Source organism: Coregonus clupeaformis, chromosome 23 (genome assembly GCF_020615455.1).
Source record: "Coregonus clupeaformis isolate EN_2021a chromosome 23, ASM2061545v1, whole genome shotgun sequence".
Lineage (NCBI taxonomy): Eukaryota > Metazoa > Chordata > Actinopteri > Salmoniformes > Salmonidae > Coregonus > Coregonus clupeaformis.
The window spans coordinates 19116131-19141937 of NC_059214.1; the positions used below are offsets into that span (position 1 = coordinate 19116131).

The 25807-nt window shown below is 43.6% G+C and overlaps 1 protein-coding gene across 4 annotated transcripts in view; it reads left to right on the forward strand.

Annotated features, from left to right (window-relative positions):
* Window positions 1-25807, forward strand: part of LOC121536829 (protein TANC1) — a 292594-nt gene that overhangs the window by 133241 nt on the left and 133546 nt on the right. For 3 of the 4 annotated variants that reach the window (XM_041844415.2, XM_041844417.1, XM_041844416.2), the window contains exon 5: window positions 24926-25065. In XM_041844415.2, coding sequence (XP_041700349.1) covers window positions 24926-25065 — 140 coding nt within the window. The remainder of the gene's footprint in view (window positions 1-24925; window positions 25066-25807) is intronic. The other variant, XM_045206560.1, reaches the window with a different exon arrangement.

The following is a 25807-nucleotide window of genomic DNA, read 5'->3' on the forward strand; positions in this document are numbered from 1 at the left end:
TACATCCCCTGGTTTTAAAAAGCCAGTCAGTTGTGTTTTCTGACCAGAGACTCTTTTTTCTTTGTGAGTATGTATACTGTGGTGTCTATGTTTTTGTGTACTCACTTGTTTGCTGTTTAGTCCATATGGTACCTATGTTGTTTGTTTGTGCCTGGGAAAAGGGGGATTTAGCAAGACGCCCTTGGACATACACTACCCATAGGAAAACCTTGTCTAAACACACTAGTTAGACCAGAGCGGACCACCCACTGTATTTTTGTATGGTTAGCAGTAAGCTTAGCGGTTCTTGAGGCAGGCAAGATCAGTTTAGGGCTGTTTGACTTTGTTTCATTCCTTGGGTCCAGCTTAGCCCCTTTTCCCCAAACCGTTTACCATGTGTTTATAATAAACATTTTGTGTTTGACGGTAGCATATGGTTGTCGGTGTATTTTGTTCTCACTGTTCCTTGTCAATATTCTAATTCGCATGAGTTATGTTACGGGTCTCTTTTCCATCCACCCTAGACTTTTAAAGCAACAGGGTTCGTAACAGCCACTGAACATCACTACTGTACATGTGATGAACCACATGTTATTGGCACCACATAGGCTTCTGTTCAGGCCGAATCGCTCAATCTCTCACCCTTGAATCTCAAAGTCCAAAGCTACAGTACTGTGTCTGAATCCTCTCTGTATTTAATTTCACCCTGCAATTAAAACCTCTCCTTTTAGTAGATGACACCTTATGAAGATGTCTTTGAACGCTGATTGGGATACAGACATCAGTTCTGATTCACTGGTCCCTTTTCAGGAGGAAAATATCGTAATGACAGCTTAGATGGGCCCTAATTATGGTTAACTGTAACCATTGATATTTTAATCCCTTCCATGGCATCTTACGCCCTTTGTACGGTCCTCCTTCAATTAGAAGGAAAAGGCCAAGTCTTTGTGTACTTGTTTGTGTCTCCCCTGGTTAAAGGATGAGTCTTCATTAGTCTCTGATCTGCCTCTACAGCTTAGCCACAGGGTGCATCCCAAATGGCACCATATTCCCTATTTAGTGTGCTACTTTTGACCAGAACCCTATTGGCCCTGGTCAAAAGTAGAGCATTAAATAGGGAATAGCGTGCTGTTTAGGACAACGTCACAATGTCCTCTTGTTGGTCTGGATGGCATTTACACACCACCTGACTTGCAGATTGTCAGGTTTGTTTGAAAAATAACATTTTCACGTCCCCATCTACAACCTTTCGTACCACATATAAGCTTCCATTATTGTCTAGACACATTGATGGAAAAACTCTGTAAATGTGACTGCATCCAGACGCCTGTCAGGTCTGCCATGTCTCTGATCGTCTGTCTGTCCCTCAACGTTGTGTACAGAGTGTCAAGAGTGAAAGGGCTCAAAGATCTCTTTGGTTTGACTTGAAAAGTGTTGACTGTCTGTCGCCAATAGCAGTAATCACAGAGCTAGCGGCGGAAGGGTGGCTAACTGTCAATTGCACCGTCATGTCCACTTCCCAGTTTACCTGGTAAAGCTATGTGGTAACTCCTCTCTGAACATACCACTGGCTCTACCTGTTTCAATCTCTACTGCACACGCCCACTCTCTACTGCACACGCCCACTCTCTACTGTACACTCCCACTCTCTACTGTACATTCCCACTCTCTACTGCACACTCCCACTCTCTACTGCACACTCCCACTCTCTACTGTACACTCCCACTCTCTACTGCACACTCCCACTCTCTACTGTACACTCCCACTCTCTACTGCACACTCCCACTCTCTACTGCACACTCCCACTCTCTACTGCACACTCCCACTATCTACTGTACATTCCCACTCTCTACTGCACACTCCCACTCTCTACTGTACACTTCCACTCTCTACTGTACACTCCCACGCTCTACTGCACACTCCCACTCTCTACTGCACACTCCCACTCTCTACTGCACACTCCCACTCTCTACTGTACATTCCCACTCTCTACTGCACACTCCCACTCTCTACTGTACACTCCCACTCTCTACTGTACACTCCCACTCTCTACTGCACACCCCCACTCTCTACTGTACATTCCCACTCTCTACTGCACACTCCCACTCTCTACTGTACACTCCCACTCTCTACTGTACACTCCCACTCTCTACTGTACACTCCCACTCTCTACTGTACATTCCCACTCTCTACTGCACACTCCCACTCTCTACTGCACACTCCCACTCTCTACTGTACATTCCCACTCTCTACTGCACACTCCCACTCTCTACTGCACACTCCCACTCTCTACTGTACATTCCCACTCTCTACTGCACACTCCCACTCTCTACTGCACACTCCCACTATCTACTACACACTCCCACTATCTACTGTACACTCCCACTATCTACTGCACACTCCCACTCTCTACTGTACACTCCCACTCTCTACTGTACACTCCCACTCTCTACTGCACACTCCCACTCTCTACTGCACATTCCCACTCTCTACTGCACACTCCCACTCTCTACTGTACACTCCCACTCTCTACTGCACACTCCCACTCTCTACTGTACACTCCCACTCTCTACTGTACACTCCCACTACTCTACTGTACACTTCCCACTCTCTACTGTACACTCCCACTATCTACTGCACACTCCCACTCTCTACTGCACACTCCCACTCTCAACTGCACACTCCCACTCTACTGCACTCCCTACCTTCAGTAGTGCACTCCATCCTGTCCCCTATCCATCCACATGACAGCCCTTCCGTGCGGAAAGAAGCCTCTGCTCCAACAGCGGGCTAGCTAGCTGTAGTACAGTTGTGCAATGGAATGTGCACTAGGAGCGGCCAGTGCATTCTAATGGGAGATGTCATCTCTCCTCCACCTCTGAACTCTCTGTGGAAACTGGAGATGCGTGCAGCATTCATCAAGTGTTCATTAAACGTGCTCCAGTGTTTGGTAACACTCCCCAGCTGCTAATGAGCGCCTGCTGGATCGTTTACTTCTCAGCAAGGAGAGGGGGCTCAGACTGCTCCACAGGGCTGGGGCCCGTTCAAAGACCTCCCCTTCCTCCACTTATCCTTTCCCTGTATCACTTCACTGTCAGGGCTGCTGCTAAGTTTACCGCCTTGTAAACTCCCTGCCTGCTGAGGTAGAGGATAATGATGTTGTTTTGGTTTTGCCTCCTTCGCCTCCCTACAGTTATTGGAATAGCAGAGTGATTTCCAAGTCTTATTTTTCCATATCTCCAGGCTAGGAGGAGATACAAACGTCTAATAGGATGGAGCGAGCACAAGGAACTCATTTTCATCCTTGGATACCTCTTGATGAGTACGGATGTTAGTTAGGAAGACTGGTAGCCATTTTGGTACTACATCGTCTCCGCCTTGTTCCAAGTTTCCTCTGCTAAGTGACTTATTTGTTGTTCAGACAGTTTGTTGCAGGCCTCCCCGAGGTCAAACGCTTCATATATCGGCGTGTTCTGATTGAATTGAACAATGCCACTCGGCTGTTCAGTCAATTGCCATTGGAACAATCATTGTTGAGGTTTTCAAAAACACCCACACATTTATACCATTATCGAAAGGCATCGGGGTGTATGTTATGATATAGCCTACTGTACAGTAACAATTATGGTGAAATAGAAATTGAGAGGAGGGTTTAGCCTAGCAGTAATGGTATGTCCGCATGCCAATATGGCAGCATAGAAACATGTTGTGGTTTATATGGCTAAGTCTGACACTTGGCCAGGGTCCGTATATGTCAAGCTACCCAGAGTAGTGCTGATTTAGGATCAGTTTTGCCTTTCAGATCACAATGAATAAGATCACATGGACAGGGGGAACCTGATCCTAGATCAGCATTCCTACTCTGAGACGGTTGATACATACGGACCCTGGTCTCCTATTCTTAGTCTGAAATTACTCATCAGATGCCTCAACTGCAGCTGATCAGAGAAGAAAAGACATCACAGCATCTTTCATATCTATTCAAATATTTAGCCTATGTTTAGTTCAAATGCTTTATTGTCCCATAGGTAAATTTACTTGGCACCAATATAGGCATTCCTGGCATACATACAACTAGGGCTGGGCGGTAAACAATATTTTACGATATACCGGTATTGATGCACGGACCGGTTTGGGTTTTTACTTTACCTTCTATAACGGAATTGAATGTTTGGTTTGTTAAATGTGATACGCCGTGTGTAACGTCCATTTTTATAGTTTACTTCACTACTTGAGTCATGTCTCTCCACTCTCCACTCTCTCTCTCTCTCTCCATGCCGCTTTCCACACAGACCTAGCCCCGCCCCCTGTCACTCAAGAAACGCATTTGTTGTTCCTCGACCACGAGACACTTGCATTCAGTCTCTGTATGGTCAATGCAGCACATGCAACATGTTGATGACAACGATGCTGTTTTCATATAAATCCACTAGCGTTCTATAATTACACCATTAATTTGTGTTTCTTACATCTGCAAACAGCTAGTCTGTCTTTTCTTAGCAAGTTGGGCCTCAGCTGGTAGAGCACGGCGCTAGTAACGCCAAGGTAGTGGGTTCGATCCCCGGGACCACCCATACACAAAAATAAAAATAAAAATTTATGCACGCATGACTGTAAGTCGCTTTGGATAAAAGCGTCTGCTAAATGGCATATTATTATTCTTATTTTAAATCTTGTTAGCCGCTAATGCTAATACTAATCGCTAGCTAATAAATGTACTAAGTCAGAGAAAACCTAATTAGTTATGCAGTCTGATAATACCAGTGATAGTGTAGACCTAAATCTGCATGTTTTTGTTTAACAGTATCTTCTAAATCAAAAAGGAATACGCGAAGCATGAATATGTCAGCTAGAAAACATTCAATGTAGCCAAAGATTATAGGGTCTCCTAGGAAACACTTATCAACAATTTGGTTCCTACTCTGTCACAACTCCTCCCTGGAGCAGTTCACCCAAGTGTTTTGCTCTAAATTGCAAGTCAAATTGTAATTGCAACATTTGGTTAGAAATAAGGCCAAGATTGTTTGCCCATATCGTGCAGCCCTATGTGGCAGTGTAGAAAGGATCTCAAATGAGTGCAGGAAATGCAGAAATGACTGAAAATGTATAAAACAATCAGAATCAAGAAAGACGCACTGAAATCACTTAGAATGTATGTGTTGCCACGCTAGGGTCACACACTACTCATAAAGCAAATGTTGAACTTTTATTATTCAAAAACATAAAATACCATCATACTGTCAATTTTTTAAAAAATATACTGGGATATGATATTTTGGCCATCGTATATACAACACATAACATAAACACTTCAATTAGGCCAGTGGTCACCAGCCTTTTCTGAGTCATGATCACTTTCTGAGTCAAAATGCAAACTTTTGTTTTACATGACTTAAAAAACGTAAGCCTATGCAACATGAACCTACAGTATTAAAAAGAGTTCTGTAGCAATGAGGTTTGTGCAGTAGGCTATAGGCCCAACACATAATCACCTCACATTGGCTATGGTGTAAATCCATTTGAATTCAATAATTTTTTGACAGCATCCCTTTTGATTTTATACCAAACTTTCCAAAATGTTCACCCACGGAAGAAGTGGTCAGACTTCTTTGGACTTTGGACCTGAATGCCAAAATATTCAGGAGATAAAGGTGTGCAAGTTAACCTATTTTGCATACCCCACTATACCATGAGACATCAATGTCTTCAACACTGGAAAAAATAAACGGTTGAGTTTGATATAATTTAAAAGCTTACAAACAGTGTTGTCAAACTATTTTATTATTTCTTTTTTTATAAATCTTCTAAATAAAAACGGTCATTTTTAAACCTCTAAAAAATTCGTAAACTCTGTTTTTTTTCTTCATGTTTGCAAATGTTGTAGCTGAGACCCTACTTCATATAATCTGAGGTTTTTGTGTTGTGCCTGCCATCAGTTGAGACAACATGCTCTTGAATACAGGGTGGGTGTCATTTCAATCATATAAATAGATTTCATAGAATGGACCTATCCCTTTAGACCGCTGCAATTTAGCTGGTACACCATTGACATTTTCATCACTCAACTTTCTAGAGTTTCCTCCCTTAGGTAACACTATCAACGTGGGAATTGTGATCAAATCAACGCAATATTAGCCACTTTCAATGCAACATACCGAAACAAAACAAACTATGCAAGACTTAGTATGCAAAACTAACGATGTAAGAGATTTTGTTGTAGGCGTCGGAGTCGGATTCTATTGCATTGACAAGCACAACTCAGACCGGTGTGGCATAACCAAGATGCGCTTGTTTTGAGATCAAAGTGAGAGCTGCATATAGCCATGTGTGCACATTCATCTTGTTCATATCCTTTGCTAGTTAGTGAGTTATTAGCCCAGTTATAAAAAAAATGTGTAGTCAGCAATGGGAGAGTGATTGCTTCCTACAAGAGCACAAAACGAGTACATTTCTAGACATCTTTGAAAAGCGAGTCTGCTAAAGAGCTTTTTTTTTTTGTCTTAAAGGGGCAGTGTTGTATTTTGAGACAGGCTTGAATAAGCTAAGTAGCCAATAGGCATAATTTGTTTGATTCTCTGTAATAATGGTATGGGAATAATAATGCATTTTATTTTGTAAAGTGGTTTCTTGCATCAAACAACACAACAACATGTTCAGTCACCTCCTTGTCTGAAGGACAAGTGGATAAACAGGTTAATGTCAAGCCCTGCATGTTTTTTTCAAAAGTCATGGAATGTAGGCCTACATTGAACACCCACACATTGGCTGCTATTGTAGGCTGAATAATAGAACAGCTATTTCCATGTTAAAATGTTTTGGGATGCATTTTATCCATTGTTTTTGATGGTAGGCCACTCTGGTAGGCCTACATGATGGTCAAATAGCCTCAGTAGCCTACTTGACCACTGTCTGAAACTGTAAATTAAAGCGGGTACAGCCTCAGTGAACGCGTGCTGGAGGTTGCACAGAATTTACACAACGTTGAAGTTTGCGCTCAGCAGACCTGAAATATGCTCAGTGACAAAAAATATTTGAGGGAACATTGGTCTTAACTACAACATATGCAAATTTGAAATATATGCATTTTTACATAATTGACGTTGAAGGTTAAAACATTTAAATTGTAATTAAATTGATACACTTTGATTTGATTTATTAGGATCCCCATTAGCCGACGCCAATGGCTACAGCTAGTCTTACTCCATTAGAAATTATAAAATAGTTTGACAACCCTGTTTGTAAGCTTTTAAATGATATAAATCTCAACTGTTTATCTTTTCCAGTGATGAAGACGTAGATGTCTCATGGTATGGTGGGGTATGCAAAATGGGTCAACTTTGAGCACCTGTATCTCTTGGATATTTTGGCGTTCAGGTCCAGAAAGTCACTTTCTGAGCGCTTCCACAATGGGAAAATATGTCTGGAAGGTTTTGTTCAAATCAAAGGGGTGCTGTCAAAAATTGATTTAATTCAAATTGATTTACCCTATGCTTGAATTCCCCTGCCAAGGTTGTTCTTCTTAGTCCATTTAAAAATTATATAAAAACATTTGAGGTATATGATCACACCGGTAATATATCAGTTGTTGTATTAATTGTGAGGCACAGCTGAGTGAGCATGAATTGAAATAATTTTTTATTTTTTTATTTACTGGACTGATGGTGCCTGCATCTGATGGTCAGTTTCAGTGGAGGGAGGAAGAGAGCAGCAAAGGGTTAGCCTCTCACCATCCCTCCACTCTCCCGTCCTCCCTCCGATGAGACTGACCGAAAAGGGGACACCATCTTCCAGCTGATGGCAGAAACTCGAGTCGCACCACATAATTTCTGCTCCATGTTTTTTTTAAATTACTCAATAAGCCGCTAATAATAACAACGCAAGCCTATCGATACATATTTCTTCTCATTCATTGCAGCTGCAATGCTGGTTGTAGCGTGAGTGGAAGTTGGGAGAATTGCATTTTATAAGTGTTGAATAAAAAGTGTTGACAGTGCTGGAAGAAAACTTAAATATGAACTCACTCATAAAAACAGCAGCTCTTTGCTGTATTCATTGACAGTCTCTCTCTAGTCATGGTTTTTACAGGGGTGCGTGCTCAGCCCCCTCATGTACCCTGTTCACCCATGACTGCGCGGCTACGCACGTCTCCAACTCAATCATCAATCAACCAATCAAATGTTTTTATAAAGCCCTTTTTACATCAGCAGATGTCATAAAGTGCTTATACAGAAACCCAGCCTAAAACCCCAAACAGCAAGCAATGCAGATGTAGAAGCACGGTGGCTAGGAAAAACTCACTAGAATGGCAGGAACTTAGGAAGAAACCTACAGAGGAACCAGGCTCTGATGGGTGGCCAGTCCTCTTCTGGCTGGTTTAGATTATAAGAGTATATGGCCATTAAGGCCAGATTGTTCTTCAAGATGTTGAAACGTTCATAGATGACCAGCCGGGTGAAATAATAATCACAGTGGTTGTAGAGGGTGCAACAGCGCAGCACCTCAGGAGTAAATGTCAGTTGGCTTTTCATAGCCGATCATTCAGAGGTCGAGACAGCAGGAGGGAGGGAGGGAGGGGGAGGGAGGGGGGAGGGGGAGGGGGAGAGGGAGAGGGAGAGAGAGAGAGAGAGAGAGAGAGAGAATTTAAATTCACACATGACACCAGATAAGACAGGAGAATTACACCAGATATAACAGACTGACCCTAGCTCCCCGGCACATAGACTATTGCAGCATAGATACTGGAGGCTGAGACAGGGGGGGTCAGGGGACACTGTGGCCCGTCCGACGATACCACCAGACAGGATATAACCCCACCCACTTTGCTAAAACACAGCCCCCACACCACTAGATGGAAATCAATAGACCACCAACTTACTACCCTGAGACAAGGCTGAGGATAGCCCTGATCTCCTCCACCGCACCAGCCTGAGGGGGCGCAAAGCCAGACAGGAAGATCAGGTCAGTGACTCAACCCACTCAAGTGACGCACCCTCCTAGAGACGGCATGGAATAGCACTAGAAGATGGAAAAAAGCTGCCCTTGAAATATTCTTGATATGTTCGTCAAAAGAGAGATCAGGGTCCTGTGTAATGCCGAGGCCCTTCACAGTTTTATTTGAGAGGACTGTACAACCATCAAGATTAATTGTCAGATCCAACAGCAGATCTCTTTGTTTCTTAGGACCTAGAACTAGCGTCTCTGTTTTGTCCGAGTTTAAATGTAAAAAATCATCAAGTTTGCTGACAACACAACAGTGGTAGGCCTGATTACAGCCTACAGGGAGGAGATGAGAGCCCTGGCAGAGTGGTGCCAGGAAAATAACTTCTCTCTCAACGTCAACAAAATGAAGAAGCTGATCGTGGACTACAGGAGAGAGAGCACGCCCCCATTCACATTGATGGGCCGCAGTGGAGAGGGTCAAAAGCTTCAAGTTCCTGAAATGGTCCTTCCACACCGAGAGAGTGGTGAAGAAGGCGCTACAGCACCTCTTCAACCTCAGGAGGCTGAAGAGATTTGGCTTGGCCCCTAAGACCCTTACGAACTTCTACAGATGCACCATCAAGAGCATTCTGTCGGGCTATATCACCGCTTGGTACGGCAACTGCATCGCCCGCAACCGCATGGGTCTCCAGAGGGTGGTATGGTCAGCCCAAACCCTCACCGGGGGCACACTGCCTGCCCACCAGGACATCTACAGCACCCGGTGTCACAGGAAGACCAGAAGATCATCAAGGACCTCAGCCACCCTAGCCATGGCCTGTTCACCCTGCTACCATCTAGAAGGCGGAGACCGTAAAGGTGCATCAAAGCTGGGACCGTGAGATTGAAAAACATCTTCTTTCTCCAGCCCATCATACTGTTAAAGGGACATAAAAAAAAATATGTAAACTTCATTTTCATAATCTCCAGCACTACCCCAACATCAACATATGTGAAAATGGCACGTTTCTATGTTTTGTAGTAACAAAGATAGAAAAGGGTAAATGTTTTCAAGTACATCATCAGCGTGCATCATTTGATTTTAACAAATGATGAGTAGGCATTGCCTGCTAATTGTCGACTAATTGGTTGATGAGCCTCAGTTTTGGATTTATTCCTTCTTTCGACAGTGTGCGAGTCTCCATATCTTCCAGTATTCTTATTTTGACTCCTACGCACCTGGAACCGACACTATTCAGTAGTAAGGACCTTAAAAGAGTGCAGACGGCCTCTTATCATATACTGTATTCTAGTCATGGCTCATCCTATATAACTACTCTTGTACACACCTTTTCTATTCATATACTGTCCATACTGTCTATATACACCATCACACACACATATATATATATATATCAATTTATATTTAATGTTCTGGACTCTGACATTGTTCGTTCTGATGTTCCTCGTTGTGATATTTTGTATATATATATTTTTTTCATTCTTGTATTGCTAGATATTACTACACTGTTATTTCGCTGCACCTGTGATAACATAAACTTTGATTTGAGTTAAACGTTTTGTATCAACTATTAACTTTGTTGTTTGCTCGAGGAAGCTGCAGACAAGGTTATCTGAGCCATTCGATCGGCCAGCGGTAGGCCTATTGGTGCACTTGATTTGCTCTACGTGCCCGCCTAGTAGGCAGAGTTTGTACCTTCAGACACATGAAATGGTTCAAAATGGGAACACTTCGCCTACCCGGTGCGCAGGGCAGCTGAATCAGGTGCACCTACCACCAGCAGCGTGAGACAAATTAAGAAAGTAGGAAGGCAAGGCTTTATCGTTGGGTTTGGAGATCGACTAGGAATGGTGACCACTGACTTAGGCTATATCACAGGACATACTTCACAAGACATGGTTAGACAGATATATTAATTAGTATACTCTAGGCCTAGGTCCGCGTGCATGTCAGTCATGCAATGGGCTTGATAAGATCTTAACTGGTAGCAGAACTATATGTAATTCAATATTACAGTCTATTTACCGCCTGTTTTATAGTTCTTTATTTCCATCTCGAGGCTCTTCGTGGGGTTTGTGTGATGGGTCACTCAGTGCCAAAGCCCTTTATATGACAACACACAAAGTGTGTGTGTGTGTGTGCCCCATTAGAGCTTCATTTGGCCAACTGAAGGCCTCTCAACCACATAGGAGGAAGGTATGTAGAAGTAGATAACACTAAAGCCAATATCATTTTTTTTGTGTGTCTTTAGACAGCCTAGGCCCCCGCCCCTGTGTAGCCTAGACCTAAGCCACTGGAGGGAATTGGTTTCAGTGATCAGCGAAAGGGTCACTAATGACATTAGTGCTGCTGTTTGACTATCAGGACCCAGACAGTCAAGGATCCATCACTCTGTAGAATTCTCTTCTTAAATGTTTTGGTAATGCCCTGAGAATTGTACACAAAAGGTAGGTGCATCCCAAAGGGCACCCTATTCCCTATATAGTGCACTACTTTTGACCAGGGCCCATAGGGAATAGTGTGCCAATTTGGACTCAGCTGTAGTGTTAGCCAGTAGCATTAATATTCTATATATTACTATTGCTTACAGCTACTACTGTATCACGGTTGCTATGAATGTCCTGGCACAAACCACCACCTCTTATATCTGTCAGAATTCACAATTTATGGGGTGTTCAAATTCAGTTTAGGAGAAGAAGGTCAGACTTTCACACTTCTGTTAGCAATTTTATAGGACTGTTAAAATGTCTGCTTTACGCCTCTTCTGTAAACTCAGTCTGGGCAGGAGTGTTCGTCACGTTTTCTCATCACCAGCTGGCCCAGACTGAGTTACCAAAGGGATCAAGTCCCAAATGGCACCATATTTCCCTATGTAGTGCACTACTTTTGAACAGGGCCTATAGGGCTCTGATCAAAAGTAGTGCACAATATAGGGAATAGGGTGCCATTTTGGACACAATCTGGCACTCTGAGACACTTAGGGGAGGATTTGATGAGAAGTCTCCAATTATGAGCTCTGAAAGCCTGCTTTAGACAAGTGCTAAGAAAAGTACATTGCATCAATCTCTTGGAGACACAAAAACCCTGGGAAAATGTTAAGGCAGACAATACAGACAAGCATTCAACAAACAAATACGCCTACATGGATGTTCTTTTCTCTTGAGCTTCCCTCCTTAACTTATACCTGGGTGTTCTTTTCTTTGGAGTTATATTTAATTTAATCAGTTCAGATATATTATTATTTTTACGCGACACACCTTGACGAGGTGCTCTACAGGCGTGTGCTTCATGCTAACAATTACACATACATGGGCAGATTTTTGGACAAATCAACAACGTTCACCTTTGTTCTCGACTCCTCTGCGGCGGTTGAAACAAAGCACTGTTCCATCTCTGGCTTCATAATGAGGAGCAGTGTTCCTCTGCCTCTGCTGCCCAATACTCCTACTGATTACCTTTGATTTGTTGTCTTAGGGATGAATTAAGGCTGCTGTATCTCATATGTAATGTGCAGATTTGTTTTTATTACAGGTATTTGGCAGGCTAATAAATGCCACAGCTGTCAGGATAGCCAAGCAACTGCATCATTACTGCCTAAAGTGTTGCGGCTTACCTCGGTGACCCCAATATCACACAGCACACACAGCGGTACACAGCATGTCAGTTGTCACACTGGTTTGTAAATGATAACAGGTTGGCATTTACATCAGTGACTTTGCCATTTCATTCCCGAATGGGTCACCCAGTAGGCTATTTCTCATCAATCTAGTGTTATTTTTTATGGGAATTGTTAAACTGGCTAAATAACAAATCTCTCAAAATTGTGAGCAGTACAGTAAAAAATGTTGTGTGAGCTTTTTGAGAATGATTCAGGTTTACACTATAAGGAGCCTAACTATGAGCGAGGCTCTTCTATGCCAGAACTGAGGTGTCTGTCTGTGAGTGGCTGAAGTGACTGAGCCATCACTGGCCCCTGGCTACCTTTCCATGCCCAGAGGCCTGCACACTGTCCAGCCTCCACAAATCCACAGAGATATGGAGACAGGAGAGCACTGAGATGCCGTCTTTATAGGGTCCTTATGAGAGCTAGGAGCCGTGGAGGTGCCTGTCACCTCAGAGCCGGGTGAGACCCAAATGACACCATATTCCCTATATAGTGCACTACTTTTGAATAGAACCCTATTCAAAAAACTGCACTATATAGGGAATAATGTGCCATTTAGGACGTAGACCCTTGTGGGTGCCAGCTCTGTGATGACTAACCTGCACAGCCTCAGGTAAAAGAGCCAGGCTGCAGCATTAACACAGGCAAGGCAGGTTCGGCCTAGGAGCACCGCTAGCTAGCTCTCAGCTCTCTCTTCTCTCTCGCTCTCTCTCCATTTCTCTCTTTCTCTCGCTCTCTGCCTCTGTCTATCTCTCTCTCGGCAGGTTTCCATTGACCCAGGTTTTTTGACAAAAGCAATGTCGCAAAAAGATCTTTGCAACATGTGTAATGGAAACGGCAGATATAGGAGAAATGTTCTAAAGATCGACAACATTTTTATCTGTTTGACAGGGGTGGATTTTTATTTTGTCAAACTTTCTTTATTTTGACAAATGATGATGGAAATTGACAAATAATTGTGAAAGTACAGTCGTGGTCAAAAGTTTAGAGAATGACACAATATTGGTCTTCACAAAGTTCGCTGCTTCAGTGTTATGATATATTTTTGTCAGATGTTACTATGGTATACTGAAGTATAATTACAAGCATTCCATAAGTGTCGAAGGCTTTTATTGACAATTACATTAAGTTTATGCAAAGAGTCAATATTTGCAGTGTTGACCCTTCTTTTTCAAGACCTCTGCAATCCGCCCTGGCATGCTGTCAATTAACTTCTGGGCCACATCCTGACTGATGGCAGCCCATTCTTGCATAATCAATGCTTGGAGTTTGTCAGAATTTGTGGGTTTTTGTTTGTCCACCCGCCTCTTGAGGATCGACCACAAGTTCTCAATGGGATTAAGGTCTGGGGAGCTTCCTGGCCATGGATCCAAAATGTCGATGTTTTGTTCCCCGAGCCACTTAGTTATCACTTTTGCCTTATGGCAAGGTGCTCCATCATGCTGGAAAAGGCATTGGTCGTCACCAAACTGTTCTTGGACGGTTGAGAGAAGTTGCTCTCGGAGGATTTGTTGGTACCATTCTTTATTCATGGCTGTGTTCTTAGGCAAAATTGTGAGTGAGCCCACTCCCTTGGCTGAGAAGCAACCCCACACATGAATGGTCTCAGGATGCTTTACTGTTGGCATGACACAGGACTGATGATAGCGCTCACCTTGTCTTCTCCGGACAAGGTGTTTTCCGGATGCCCCAAACAATCGGAAAGGGGATTCATCAGAGAAAATGACTTTACCCCAGTCCTCAGCAGTCCAATCCCTGTACCTTTTGCAGAATATCAGTCTGTCCCTGATGTTTTTCCTGGAGAGAAGTGGCTTCTTTGCTGCCCTTCTTGACACCAGGCCATCCTCCAAAAGTCTTCGCCTCACTGTGCGTACAGATGCACTCACACCTGCCTGCTGCCATTCCTGAGCAAGCTCTGCACTGGTGGTGCCCCGATCCCACAGCTGAATCAACTTTAGGAGACGGTCCTGGCGCTTGCTGGACTTTCTTGGGCGCCCTGACACCTTCTTCACAACAATTGAACCTCTCTCCATGAAGTTTTTGATGATCCGATAAATAGTTGATTGACGTGCAATCTTACTAGCAGCAATATCCTTGCCTGTGAAGCCCTTTTTGTGCAAAGCAATGATGACGGCTCTTGTTTCCTTGCAGATAACCATGGTTAACAGAGGAAGAACAATGATTTCAAGCACCACCCTCCTTTTAAAGCTTCCAGTCTGTTATTCTAACTCAATCAGAATGACAGAGTGATCTCCAGCCTTGTCCTCGTCAACACTCTCACCTGTGTTAACGAGAGAATCACTGACATGATGGCAGCTCGTCCTTTTGTGGCAGGGCTGAAATACAGTGGAAATGTTTTTTGGGGATGAAGTTCATTTTCATGGCAAAGAGGGACTTTGCAATTAATTGCAATTAATCTGATCACTCTTCATGACATTCTGGATTATATGCAAATTGCCATCATCAAAACTGAGGCAGCAGGCCTTTTTTTAATTTTTTATGGCAGCAGACTTTGTGAAAATTAGTATTTGTGTCATTCTCAAAACTTTTGACCACGACTGTATATTTTGCAACCTGTATGGCGCAGCTGTAAATTTTTTGCTCCTTAAATGAAACTGGTATACTTTTTTATTTATCACAATTTTCTTTAGCCAATTTGAGTCTTTAATATAGGGCCGACAGACAAGTTCCTTACTTTCTCCCCCTTCAACTTGCCTCCTCAATTTTGTGGCGCTAATGGTGCGATCAGTTGGTTGTAATTTTGGATAGACCATACCTTTCCATATATTTGTGTTAACTGCATGTGTGACATAACTCCACCAGTCCTATTTATGATACCATTTACAAAGATTATACGTTTAAAAAATATATTTTTTATCAATTAGCATATTTGAGTTTAACCATAATTTTTGTGGATGAAACTGAAATTGCAACCAGCTTTCTCTTAATAAATGGACAAATCATGCAGTTCATCATCGAGGCTTTTTATGTTGAGCGTGGCATGAGATATCTTGCTGTTAGATTTGGAATGCTTTGGAGTCCATACTAGGCATGATGTCACCACCCTGTCTTGTTTCTGGGCATGTGTGTTAAACAGAGATAAAATGCCAGGCTATTCTGAGAGTGGCCCAGGTTATGTCCCCAATGGCACCCTATTCCCTATGTAGTTCCCTACTTTTGACCAGAACCATGTGCACTATATACAGTGAGGGAAAAAACGTATTTGATCCTCTGCTGATTTTGTACGTTTGCCCACTGACAAAGAAATGGTCAGTCTATAATTTTAATGGTAGGTTTATTTTAACAGTGAGAGACAGACTAACAACAACAAAATCCAGAGAAACGCATGTCTAAAATGTTATAAATTGATTTGCATTTTAATGAGGGAAATAAGTATTTGACCCCCTCTCAATCAGAAAGATTTCTGGCTCCCAGGAGTCTTTTATACAGGTAATGAGCTGAGATTAGGAGCACACTCTTAAAGGGAGTGCTCCTAATCTCAGTTTGTTACCTGTATAAAAGACACCTGTCCACAGAAGCAATCAATCAATCAGATTCCAAACATGTCAGGGACAAGATTGTAGACCTACACAAGGCTGGAATGGGCTACAAGACCATCGCCAAGCAGCTTGGTGAGAAGGTGACAACAGTTGGTGCGATTATTCGCAAATGGAAGAAACACAAAAGAACTGTCAATCTCCCTCGGCCTGGGGCTCCATGCAAGATCTCACCTCGTGGAGTTGCAATGATCATGAGAACGGTGAGGAATCAGCCCAGAACTACACGGGAGGATCTTGTCAATGATCTTAAGGCAGCTGGGACCATAGTCACCAAGAAAACAATTGGTAACACACTACACCATGAAGGACTGAAATCCTGCAGCGCCCGCAAGGTCCCCCTGCTCAAGAAAGCACATATACAGGGCCGTCTGAAGTTTGCCAATGAACATCTGAATGATTCAGAGGAGAACTGGGTGAAAGTGTTGTGGTCAGATGAGACAAAAATAGAGCTCTTTGGCATTAACTCAACTCGCCGTGTTTGGAGGAGGAGGAATGCTGCCTATGACCCCAAGAACACCATCCCCACCGTCAAACATGGAGGTGGAAACATTATGCTTTGGGGGTGTTTTTCTGCTAAGGGGACAGGACAACTTCACCGCATCAAAGGGACGATGGACGGGGCCATGTACCGTCAAATCTTGGGTGAGAACCTCCTTCCCTCAGCCAGGGCATTGAAAATGGGTCCTGGATGGGTATTCCAGCATGACAATGACCCAAAACACACGGCCAAGGCAACAAAGGAGTGGCTCAAGAAGATGCACATTAAGGTCCTGGAGTGGGCTAGCCGGTCTCCAGACATTAATCCCATAGAATATCTGTGGAGGGAGCTGAAGGTTCGAGTTGCCAAACGTCAGCCTCAAAACCTTGACTTGGAGAAGATCTGCAAAGAGGAGTGGAACAAAATCCCTCCTGAGATGTGTGCAAACCTGGTGGCCAACTACAAGAAATGTCTGACCTCTGTGATTGCCAACAAGGGTTTTGCCACCAAGTACTAAGTCATGTTTTGCAGAGGGGTCAAATACTTATTTCCCTCATTAAAATGCAAATCAATTTATAACATTCTCTGACTGTTCAAATAAACCTACCATCAAAGTATAGACTGATCATGTCTTTGTCAATGGGCAAACGTACAAAATCAGCAGGGGATCAAATATTTTTTCCCCTCACTGTAGGGAATAGGGCATTTTCCCTGCTGTTTGGTTTACTTATGTGTCTATGTGTCCCAAACGGCACCCTTTTCCCAACTTAGTGCACTACTTTTGACTAGGGCCCATAGGGTCTTTGGTCAAAAGTAGTGCAATATATAGGGAATAGGGTTCTATTTGGGACACACACACCCATACTTCAATGAGGTTGATTCAGTGAGTAGCACAGCCTACATGTTTGTTCGATATGCTTCTTACTGAATGATCATTCCTATGGCGCCGTAACCATGATTCATGTCCGGCCTCCATTTCTGTAGTGGCGCAGGTCACTCCTCTCTCCACCAGAGAGTAGGGGTCATCTAATAAAAGCTCCTGTGACATTAATATGGCCTCTAGTATAGCCCGGCTAGGACTCATAGGACACTCCCATCAGTGTCAAAGGTTACATTCTACACATACAGCCTGCTTTACAGGTAGCATCTTTATCTCACCTCCCCCTCTGATGGACAAGCCCACCGTCATCAACATGCATTAGCGATTACACAGAAAGCAGTCAATGTCACATTGAAGGCAATTAAACCCAGACAAGACTTCAAATGCTAACAAATTTGCCATTGCAGTGAATGCAGTAAATGCCTAGGGGTGGAGGTAGCTAGGACAGCAAGGCCAATGAAAAGGGACCGGTAGGTAATACTCCACAGTATACAGGAAGGAGGAGATGGACTGTTTGTTAGAGGATCTGCCTGGAGATAAAACACTCTGGCCAAAGTCTCCCCAGACAGACAGTGTGTAATGATAATTTACAGTGTGTCTGTACTGCCATCTCAGGCTGCCTGTCAGTAGCATTGTATCTGAGTCCCCCCCCCAATTCCCTTTATATTGTACTACTTTTGACCACTATAAAGGGCATAGTGTGCCGTTTGAGACGCACCCACAGACAGGGCAGAGGTAGTGATTGCTCCTCAGAGCCAGGTGGATCTTAGGCGCTTTAGAAGAGCCTGATGGAGCTGCCTGTCACAGCCCAGTAATAAAGGGCTCCCTGATGGATGCAGCTCGCAGCCTCGCATCGCCCTGGCCCAAACCCTCCATTTGGCCTGATTGCTGCTGAGCCTAGTTCTGTTGTGGGGGACAGGCCAGGTCTGGGAGGGCTACCTGAAAACAGTGGTGCTCCTCGCTGCAGTAAGTGACAGTAACTGTGAATGTACAGGAACTGTCTTAACATGAAGCATATAAAAGTGTGTTATTTTTACAAAGAATGAGGGAAATGTATGTAGGGTGTCTACCCACTCTGCCCAGAGTGGGTGAAAACACGCTTTGGTGATGACAGTTCACTTCCTTATGTTATAAAATACATTTTACCAAGACAAATATGATTCTTCATGTTCTGAATCATTCAGTGGGGTCTTTCTCTAACATATCATTAACATTATATAAAAAAAGTCGGATTTCGTAACCTAATACATCCGATAATAAGCACCGAGCTCTGTTGACAGAGCGTTGCAGCTTTAACGCCGAAACTTATGAGGATTTTACATTTTGTGGTCGTGTCTTCCAAGTTGTTTCCGCGGGTCACAAATAACAAAATTAACATGACGTGAGCTGAATGAAATGTAAAAGGCTTTGAAAATAAAAAGCTTGGGGTACGCTCAGTGATCCATTGACATTTCAGAGAGATACGCTTGTTGTTGTGAGAAGTCTTCGAAATAGAACAGGAACTTCGCATTAATATGAACGTATACTATATAATAAAATATGAAAATACTACATGTCATGTCTCAAAATCGATATCTATCTTACCTCTATTTTGTTTAATGTCCTCCGGATTTGAGAAAAAAGATGACGAGTTCAATGGTAAGCCTGTCCGAAAGCCTTAATTCTCGCACAGCATCCAGCCTAGCTGACATTTTCCTGATTTATGACCTTTTTTAAAAATCTGGCCTCCATTGATTTAGTCACCCTAATTTTGACCATTCTACATGGATAAAAACTCCAATAGATTTGGAATGGTTTATGATAGAGATATGAGGTTTGGACCTTTGGTTTTCTTAGAGGATTATTTTACCCATTGGTCAAAATATGCGTTTTTATTGGACTCCCTACATAAATGCAGTGTCGTCAACAGGTTTGATTTCTTTGGTTTCTTTGATGTGATGTTGACATGCTTTGTACTGCCATTATACTGAACAATGCTGGGGGTTCCAGGAGCACCAGCTGCATGCATTTACACACATTTACCATGCAGCTTTGGTGCTACAATTGACTCAGATTTTAGTTTATGGATCATTTGTTCCTGGAACAATCTGTGTGTTTATTTTATTCCAATCAGGTTTCATCAGTTAGTTTTTACCTCTGAAATCAAGGTCACTCTTTACCCATTCCTTTTTGCAATTAGCTTGATTAGACTTCCAAATGCATCGTTTTGGTTTTCCAAGTATGTTCAAATGTTACTTTCAAAATCACAATACAAAAATATTCCAGCTGTTTAAATGGGGTGAATGATATTAATGTCAATGCAGCAGTTTATAGACAGCAGTATTCATAGGAAAGTCAGTAGTTCACAGGCCTATTATTTATAAAAGCCCAGAGTCCTATGGGACACTCTATAGGCCCTGGTCAAAAGTAGTGCACTATGTAGGGAATAGGGTGCTGTTTGGGACACATCCTTACACTTACATCTCTCCTTGCCCAGCAGTAACATGACCAATGTATAGGCTAGCCTACCAAAAGGGGGGTGGAGGGGTTCCACTGCTCCAGATTCCAATGGCGGCTAGCTTTACACCACTCAAGCCGACGCTTGGCATTGCGCATGGTGATCGTAGGCTTGTGTGCGGCTGCTAAGCCATGGAAACCCATTTCATGAAGCTCCTGATGAACAGTTATTGTGCTGACGTTGCTTCCAGAGGCAGTTTGGAACTCGGTAGTGAGTGTTGCAACCGAGGACAGGCGATTTTTACGTGCTTCAGCACTCGGCGGTCCCGTTCTGTGAGCTTGTGTGGCCTACCACTTCGCGGCTGAGCCGTTGTTGCTCCTAGACGTTTCCACTTCACAATAACAGCACTTACAGTTGACCGGGGCAGCTCTAGCAGGACAGAAATTTGATGAACTTGTTGGAAAGGTGGCATCCTATGAAGTCACTGAGCTCTTCAGGAAGGCCGTTCTACTGCCAATGTTTGTCTATGGAGATTGCATGGCGGTGTGCTCGATTTTATACACTTTCAGCAACAGGTGTGGCTGAAATAGCCGAATCCACTAATTTGAACGGGTCTCCACATACTTTTGTATATATAGTGTAGATTGCAGACTTTGGAGAAAGGAGAAGCCAGCCGAGCAGTGTGTGTGTGTGAAAACGAAGGAGCTGATTGTGGACTGAGGAGACAGCAGAGGGAGCATGCCCCCATCCACATCGACGGGTCTGCAGTGGAGAAGGGGAAAAGCTTCAAGGTCCTCGGCGTACACATCACTGATAATCTGAAATGGTCCGCCCACACAGACAGTGTGGTGAAGAGGTGCAACCTCAGGAGGCTGAAGAAATTCAGCTTGGCCCGTAAGACCCTCACAAACTTTTACAGATGCACCTTTGAGAGCATCCTGTCGGGCTGTATCACCGCCTGGTACGGCAACTGCACCACCCGCGCCCGCAGGGCTCTCCAGGGGGTGGTGCGGTCTGCCCAATACATCACCGGGGGCACACTGCCTGCCCTCCAGGACATCTACAGCACCCAATGTCACAGGAAGGCCAAAAAGATCATCAAGGACATCAACCACCCGAGCCAAGCCTGTTCACCACACTATCATCCAGAAGGCGAGGTCAGTACAGGTGCATCGAAGCTGGGACCGAGAGACTGAAAAACAGCTTCTATCTCTAAAAAACATAAATACCTTATTTACATAAGTATTCACACCCTTTGCTATGAGACTCGAAATTGAGCTCAGTTGATCCTGTTTCCATTGATCATCCTTGAGATGTATCTACAGTGTGATTGGAGTCCAGCTGTGGTAAATTCAATTGATTGGACATGATTTGGAAAGGCACACACCTGTCTATATAAGATCCCACAGTTGACAGAGCATATAAGAGCAAAAATCAAGCCACGAGGTTGAAGGAGTTGTCCGTAGAGCTCCGAGACAGGATTGTGTTGAGGCACAGATCTGGGGAAGGGTACCAAAATAATGTCTGCAGCATTGAAGGTCCCCAAGAACACAGTGACCTCCATCATTCTTAAATAGAAGAAGTTCCTAGAGCTGGCCGCCCGGCCAAACTGAGCAATCGGGGGAGAAGGCCTTTGGTCAGGGAGGTGACCAAGAACCAAATGAGTTCCTCTGTGGAGATGGGAGAACCTTCCAGAAATACAACCATTTCAGCAGCACTCCACCAATCAGGCCTTTATGGTAGAGTGGCCAGACGGAAGCCACTCCTCAGTAAAAGGCACATGACAGCCCGCTTGGAGTTTGCCAAAAGGCACCTAAAGGACTCAGACCATGAGAAACAATATGAACAGCGCAAAGTACAGAGAGATCCTTGATGAAAACCTGCTCCAGAGTGCTCAGGACCTCAGACTGGGGCGAAGGTTCACCTTCCAACAGGACAACGACCCTAAGCACACAGCCAAGACAACGCAGGAGTGTCCAGGCTCTGTCGCAGCCGGCCGCGACCGGGAGACTCATGGGCGGCGCACAATTGGCCCAGCGTCGTCCAGGGTAGGGGAGGGAATGGCCGGCAGGGATGTAGCTCAGTTGATAGAGCATGGCGTTTGCAACGCCAGGGTTGTGGGTTCGTTTCCCAGGGGGGGGCAAGTATAAAAAAAAATATATATATATATGTATTCACTAACTGTAAGTCGCTCTGGATAAGAGCGTCTGCTAAATGACTAAAATGTAAATGTAAATGTAAGTCTCTGAATGTCCTTGAGTGTCCCAGCCAGAGCCCGGACTTGAACCCGATCAAACATCTCTGGACAGACCTGAAAATAGCTGTGCAGCAACATTCCCCATCCGACCTGACAGAGCTTGAGAGGATCTGCAGAGAAGAATGGGAGAAACTCCCCAAATACAGGTGTGGCAAACTTGTAGTGTCATACCCAAAAAGTCTTGAGGATGTAATCGCTGCCAAAGGTGCTTCAACAAACTACTGAATAAAGGGTCTGAATACTTATGTAAATGTGATATTTACGGGGGGGTTTTAAAAATACATTTGCAATAATTTCTAAAAACCTGTTTTTTCTTTGTCATTATGGGTTAATGTGTGTAGATTGATGAGGAAAGAAAATAATTTAATCAATTTTAGAATAAGGCTGTAACGTAACAAAATGTGGAAAAAGTCAAAGGGTCTGAATACTTTCCGATTGCACTGTAGACATGGAATCACTGGTCACTTGAATAATGTTTATATACTGTTTTACTCATTTCATATGTATATACTGTATTCTAGTCCAGGCCATCCTATTCAACTATTGCTGTATGTATACAGTACTATTCTATCCTACGTATTCTTCAGATATACTAAATATTCTATCCACATACTGTCCATAATATTTATACATCCCACATATATATTTATACTCCGGACTCCGACATTGCTCGTCCTAATATTTATATATTTCTTTATTCCATTATTTTACTTTTAGACTTGTGTGTATTGTTGTGAATTGTTAGATATTACTGCACTGTTGGAGCTAGGAACACAAGCATTTTGCTACGCCTGCAATAACATCTGCTAAATATGTGTATGCAACCAATCAGATTTGATTTGATTTTGATTTGAAGGCAGTGAAATTAAATGAGTTAGAGGGCAAAAGAGGGGAGATGGGTGGAGTGGAGGTGGAAGAGTGAGGGAGCTTGTGTGCATTGGTGGTGGGTCTCCTTGGTTAATTCCTTAAGGGAAGTGAGTAATGAGATATTCCATAATTTCTCTCTTCCTCTCCCTCTCCCTTGACTCTCTCCACCTCTCTCCTCTCTGTTTTACCACATTTATCTTTCTGCTGGATTTCTCCTCTTAACCCTCAACCAGGTTGGAATCATATAAATATAATTGCTTTAGTCTGTTTCTATGTTTGGAACATCCTCCCTCTCAACCAATATGGTGTAGCATTTGTTCCTATATAGAAGACAATAGTAATACACAGTTTGTAAGGGAATGTCTTGGGAGTAGGGAAGTAAACATGTTCATGGTGGCAGAGTGGTTTCTGCTGCGGCTCATGTCAGTCTACATTGCATCCATCAGCAGATTTCATATTTGAATAAAATGTCTGTATTCTTCTTGCATCCTCTGCCACCACAGCAGCAAATAATTGTAAATGTGTGTGTGCGCATGTGTGTCCATACACGTGTGCGTGTGTGTGTGTGATGGCTTTAGTTTTGACTTCATTACGTCTTGGCAGTACATTATGTGGCTGGACGGGTTTGTATTTAATCAGATGGACTGCCAGCATTATTAATAACTGGAAGAGAGAGGGGAGGGGGAGGTGCTGACAGAATGCAGTACAATAACTTATTGTACCCCACGCCTTCCCACTGCCCTTAGGGGTGGGGTGGGGTGGCAGGGTAGTCAGACCCATATAAATACTAATAATAATCATATCATACGATTTCTATGTTCAGTCCATCATATGTGGAGCCAATATCCCCCTGGCTCCTCATTAACATGTTGGGGTAATGTACATACAAAATAACATAGTCATCCCCCAGTTGTGGATGTATTGGTTTGCAGTGTGCTTGTAAGTCAATGTTTTGTGAGCTCAAGATTTATTGACAGTGAAAACCAATATGTACATTCTTTGGAACGTCATAGCAGACAAATATACAGCAGGCTACATGTAAGAGGATATAGGCCTACACTGTCAATGTGAAATTGTGCTACAGAAATATAAAATGTAATCCACCCAATACAAATACAATAGCAAGGGGTTGAAACTAGGGTTGCAAAATTCCGGGAACTTTCAATAAATTCCCTGATTTTCCCAAAATCCTTTTTGGAGGATTCCGGATTTCCTGCTTATTCCCTCCTGACTCCGGGAATCCTCCAATCAGGATTTTGGGAAACCCAGGGAATCTTTTGAAAGTTCCTGGAATTTTGCAACCCTAGACAGCTACAGAACTGATAAACAGAAGCCTTTTTTTGCGATCCTTTAAAAAATATATATATAATTTTTGGGGGTAACACTGACAGGAGACAACAGTTAGGACCAAAAAGTGAATACTTTTCTATTCCATTCTACTATTGCGTTCTTCATTGATATTCCGAGGCTCTGCTAGTGAGATCTGTAAACAGGCAGCAGCACCATGCAGAATGGCACCCTGGACGTGTTGCAGAGAGACAGACACTGTCACAGCATTCCTAACGAAGCAGGCAGGCAGGCTGGACCTGTGCAAGCAGACCCTGCAGAGTACTGCCTCTGGAGTGCACTGAGCTGTACTGTGCTGTTTTCCATGCTTGCTGTATCCACCTCTGTGTCAGTGTGTATGCCTGCCTCTCTGCCTGCACAGCCCCAGCAGCAGTGTGTGTGTGCGTGGGTGCAGCTGTGTGTGTGTGTCTTTCTGTGCGTGTGTGGAGCACGGCAGCAGGGGCACAGCCAGTCACTCGCCCTGGGTTGGCCTGCCTGTGAATATTAACGTGAGTCAATTCTCTTCTCTCACACAGCAGAGCTGCAAGCCGAGAAAGAGCCAAGCTCCTCCTCCTCCCCTGCCACTCAGGAGCTGATGACAAGGCTGGGCTTCTTACTGGGAGAAGGGATCCCGGGCACGGCTCGCATACCTATGGAAGACAAGAATGAAAATAAGGTATTTCATTTCCCCCCTGCAGCTGCTGCAGCAGCCGTACAACAACAGAGAGAGAGATAGAAGGAGGGAGCAGGGGGGAGTGGAGTTGAGAGAGTGTGAAAAGAGTGGAAAGAAGAAAGGATGCTTTTTTGGTGCAGCTTGTGCGCTCGCCTTTGCCCGGTTCTTTGGACTTGGATTAAAGTCTCAATTCTTCCACGGAAATGATACTAATTGCGGCGAATAAGGGTAACTCTAAACTCTAACATCAATGTGTTCTCAGAGATGTTTTGTGTCTGTAAACAAAGTGAATGTTTGGTTAGTTAAACTGCTTGAGTGTGTTAGTGTTGGAGTATGAGCCTGAGGTATCCAGTGTGATGATCTTAAGCAAACTTTGAGTGGCTCTTGCAGGGGCTCTTGAGTATGTAACACGAGTGTACGAGCTTACCTCCAGAAATAGTTATGTCAAGTCTTCGGCTCAGTTTGTTTGGCTCTGCTAATTAGTCAGAAGCTCAGTGGAAGGGAGCAGAGCACCCCTTTGATTTCCCTCTTCATGCATTATGCTTCTTTGACATATTTTGGCCCAGAATTGGTAATTCAAGTCACTTGTAAGAAGCTTATATTTCATGAATCATATTCATTAGTCGAGATTTCAAAGTGAGAAACCCAAGAAATGAGGGGAACACTGGTTTTGGGATGTTTTTTGTCTATCTAGTATGATGTTCTTCTCAGTGCTTCAGAGAGAAACGCTTGGAGGCATTGATCA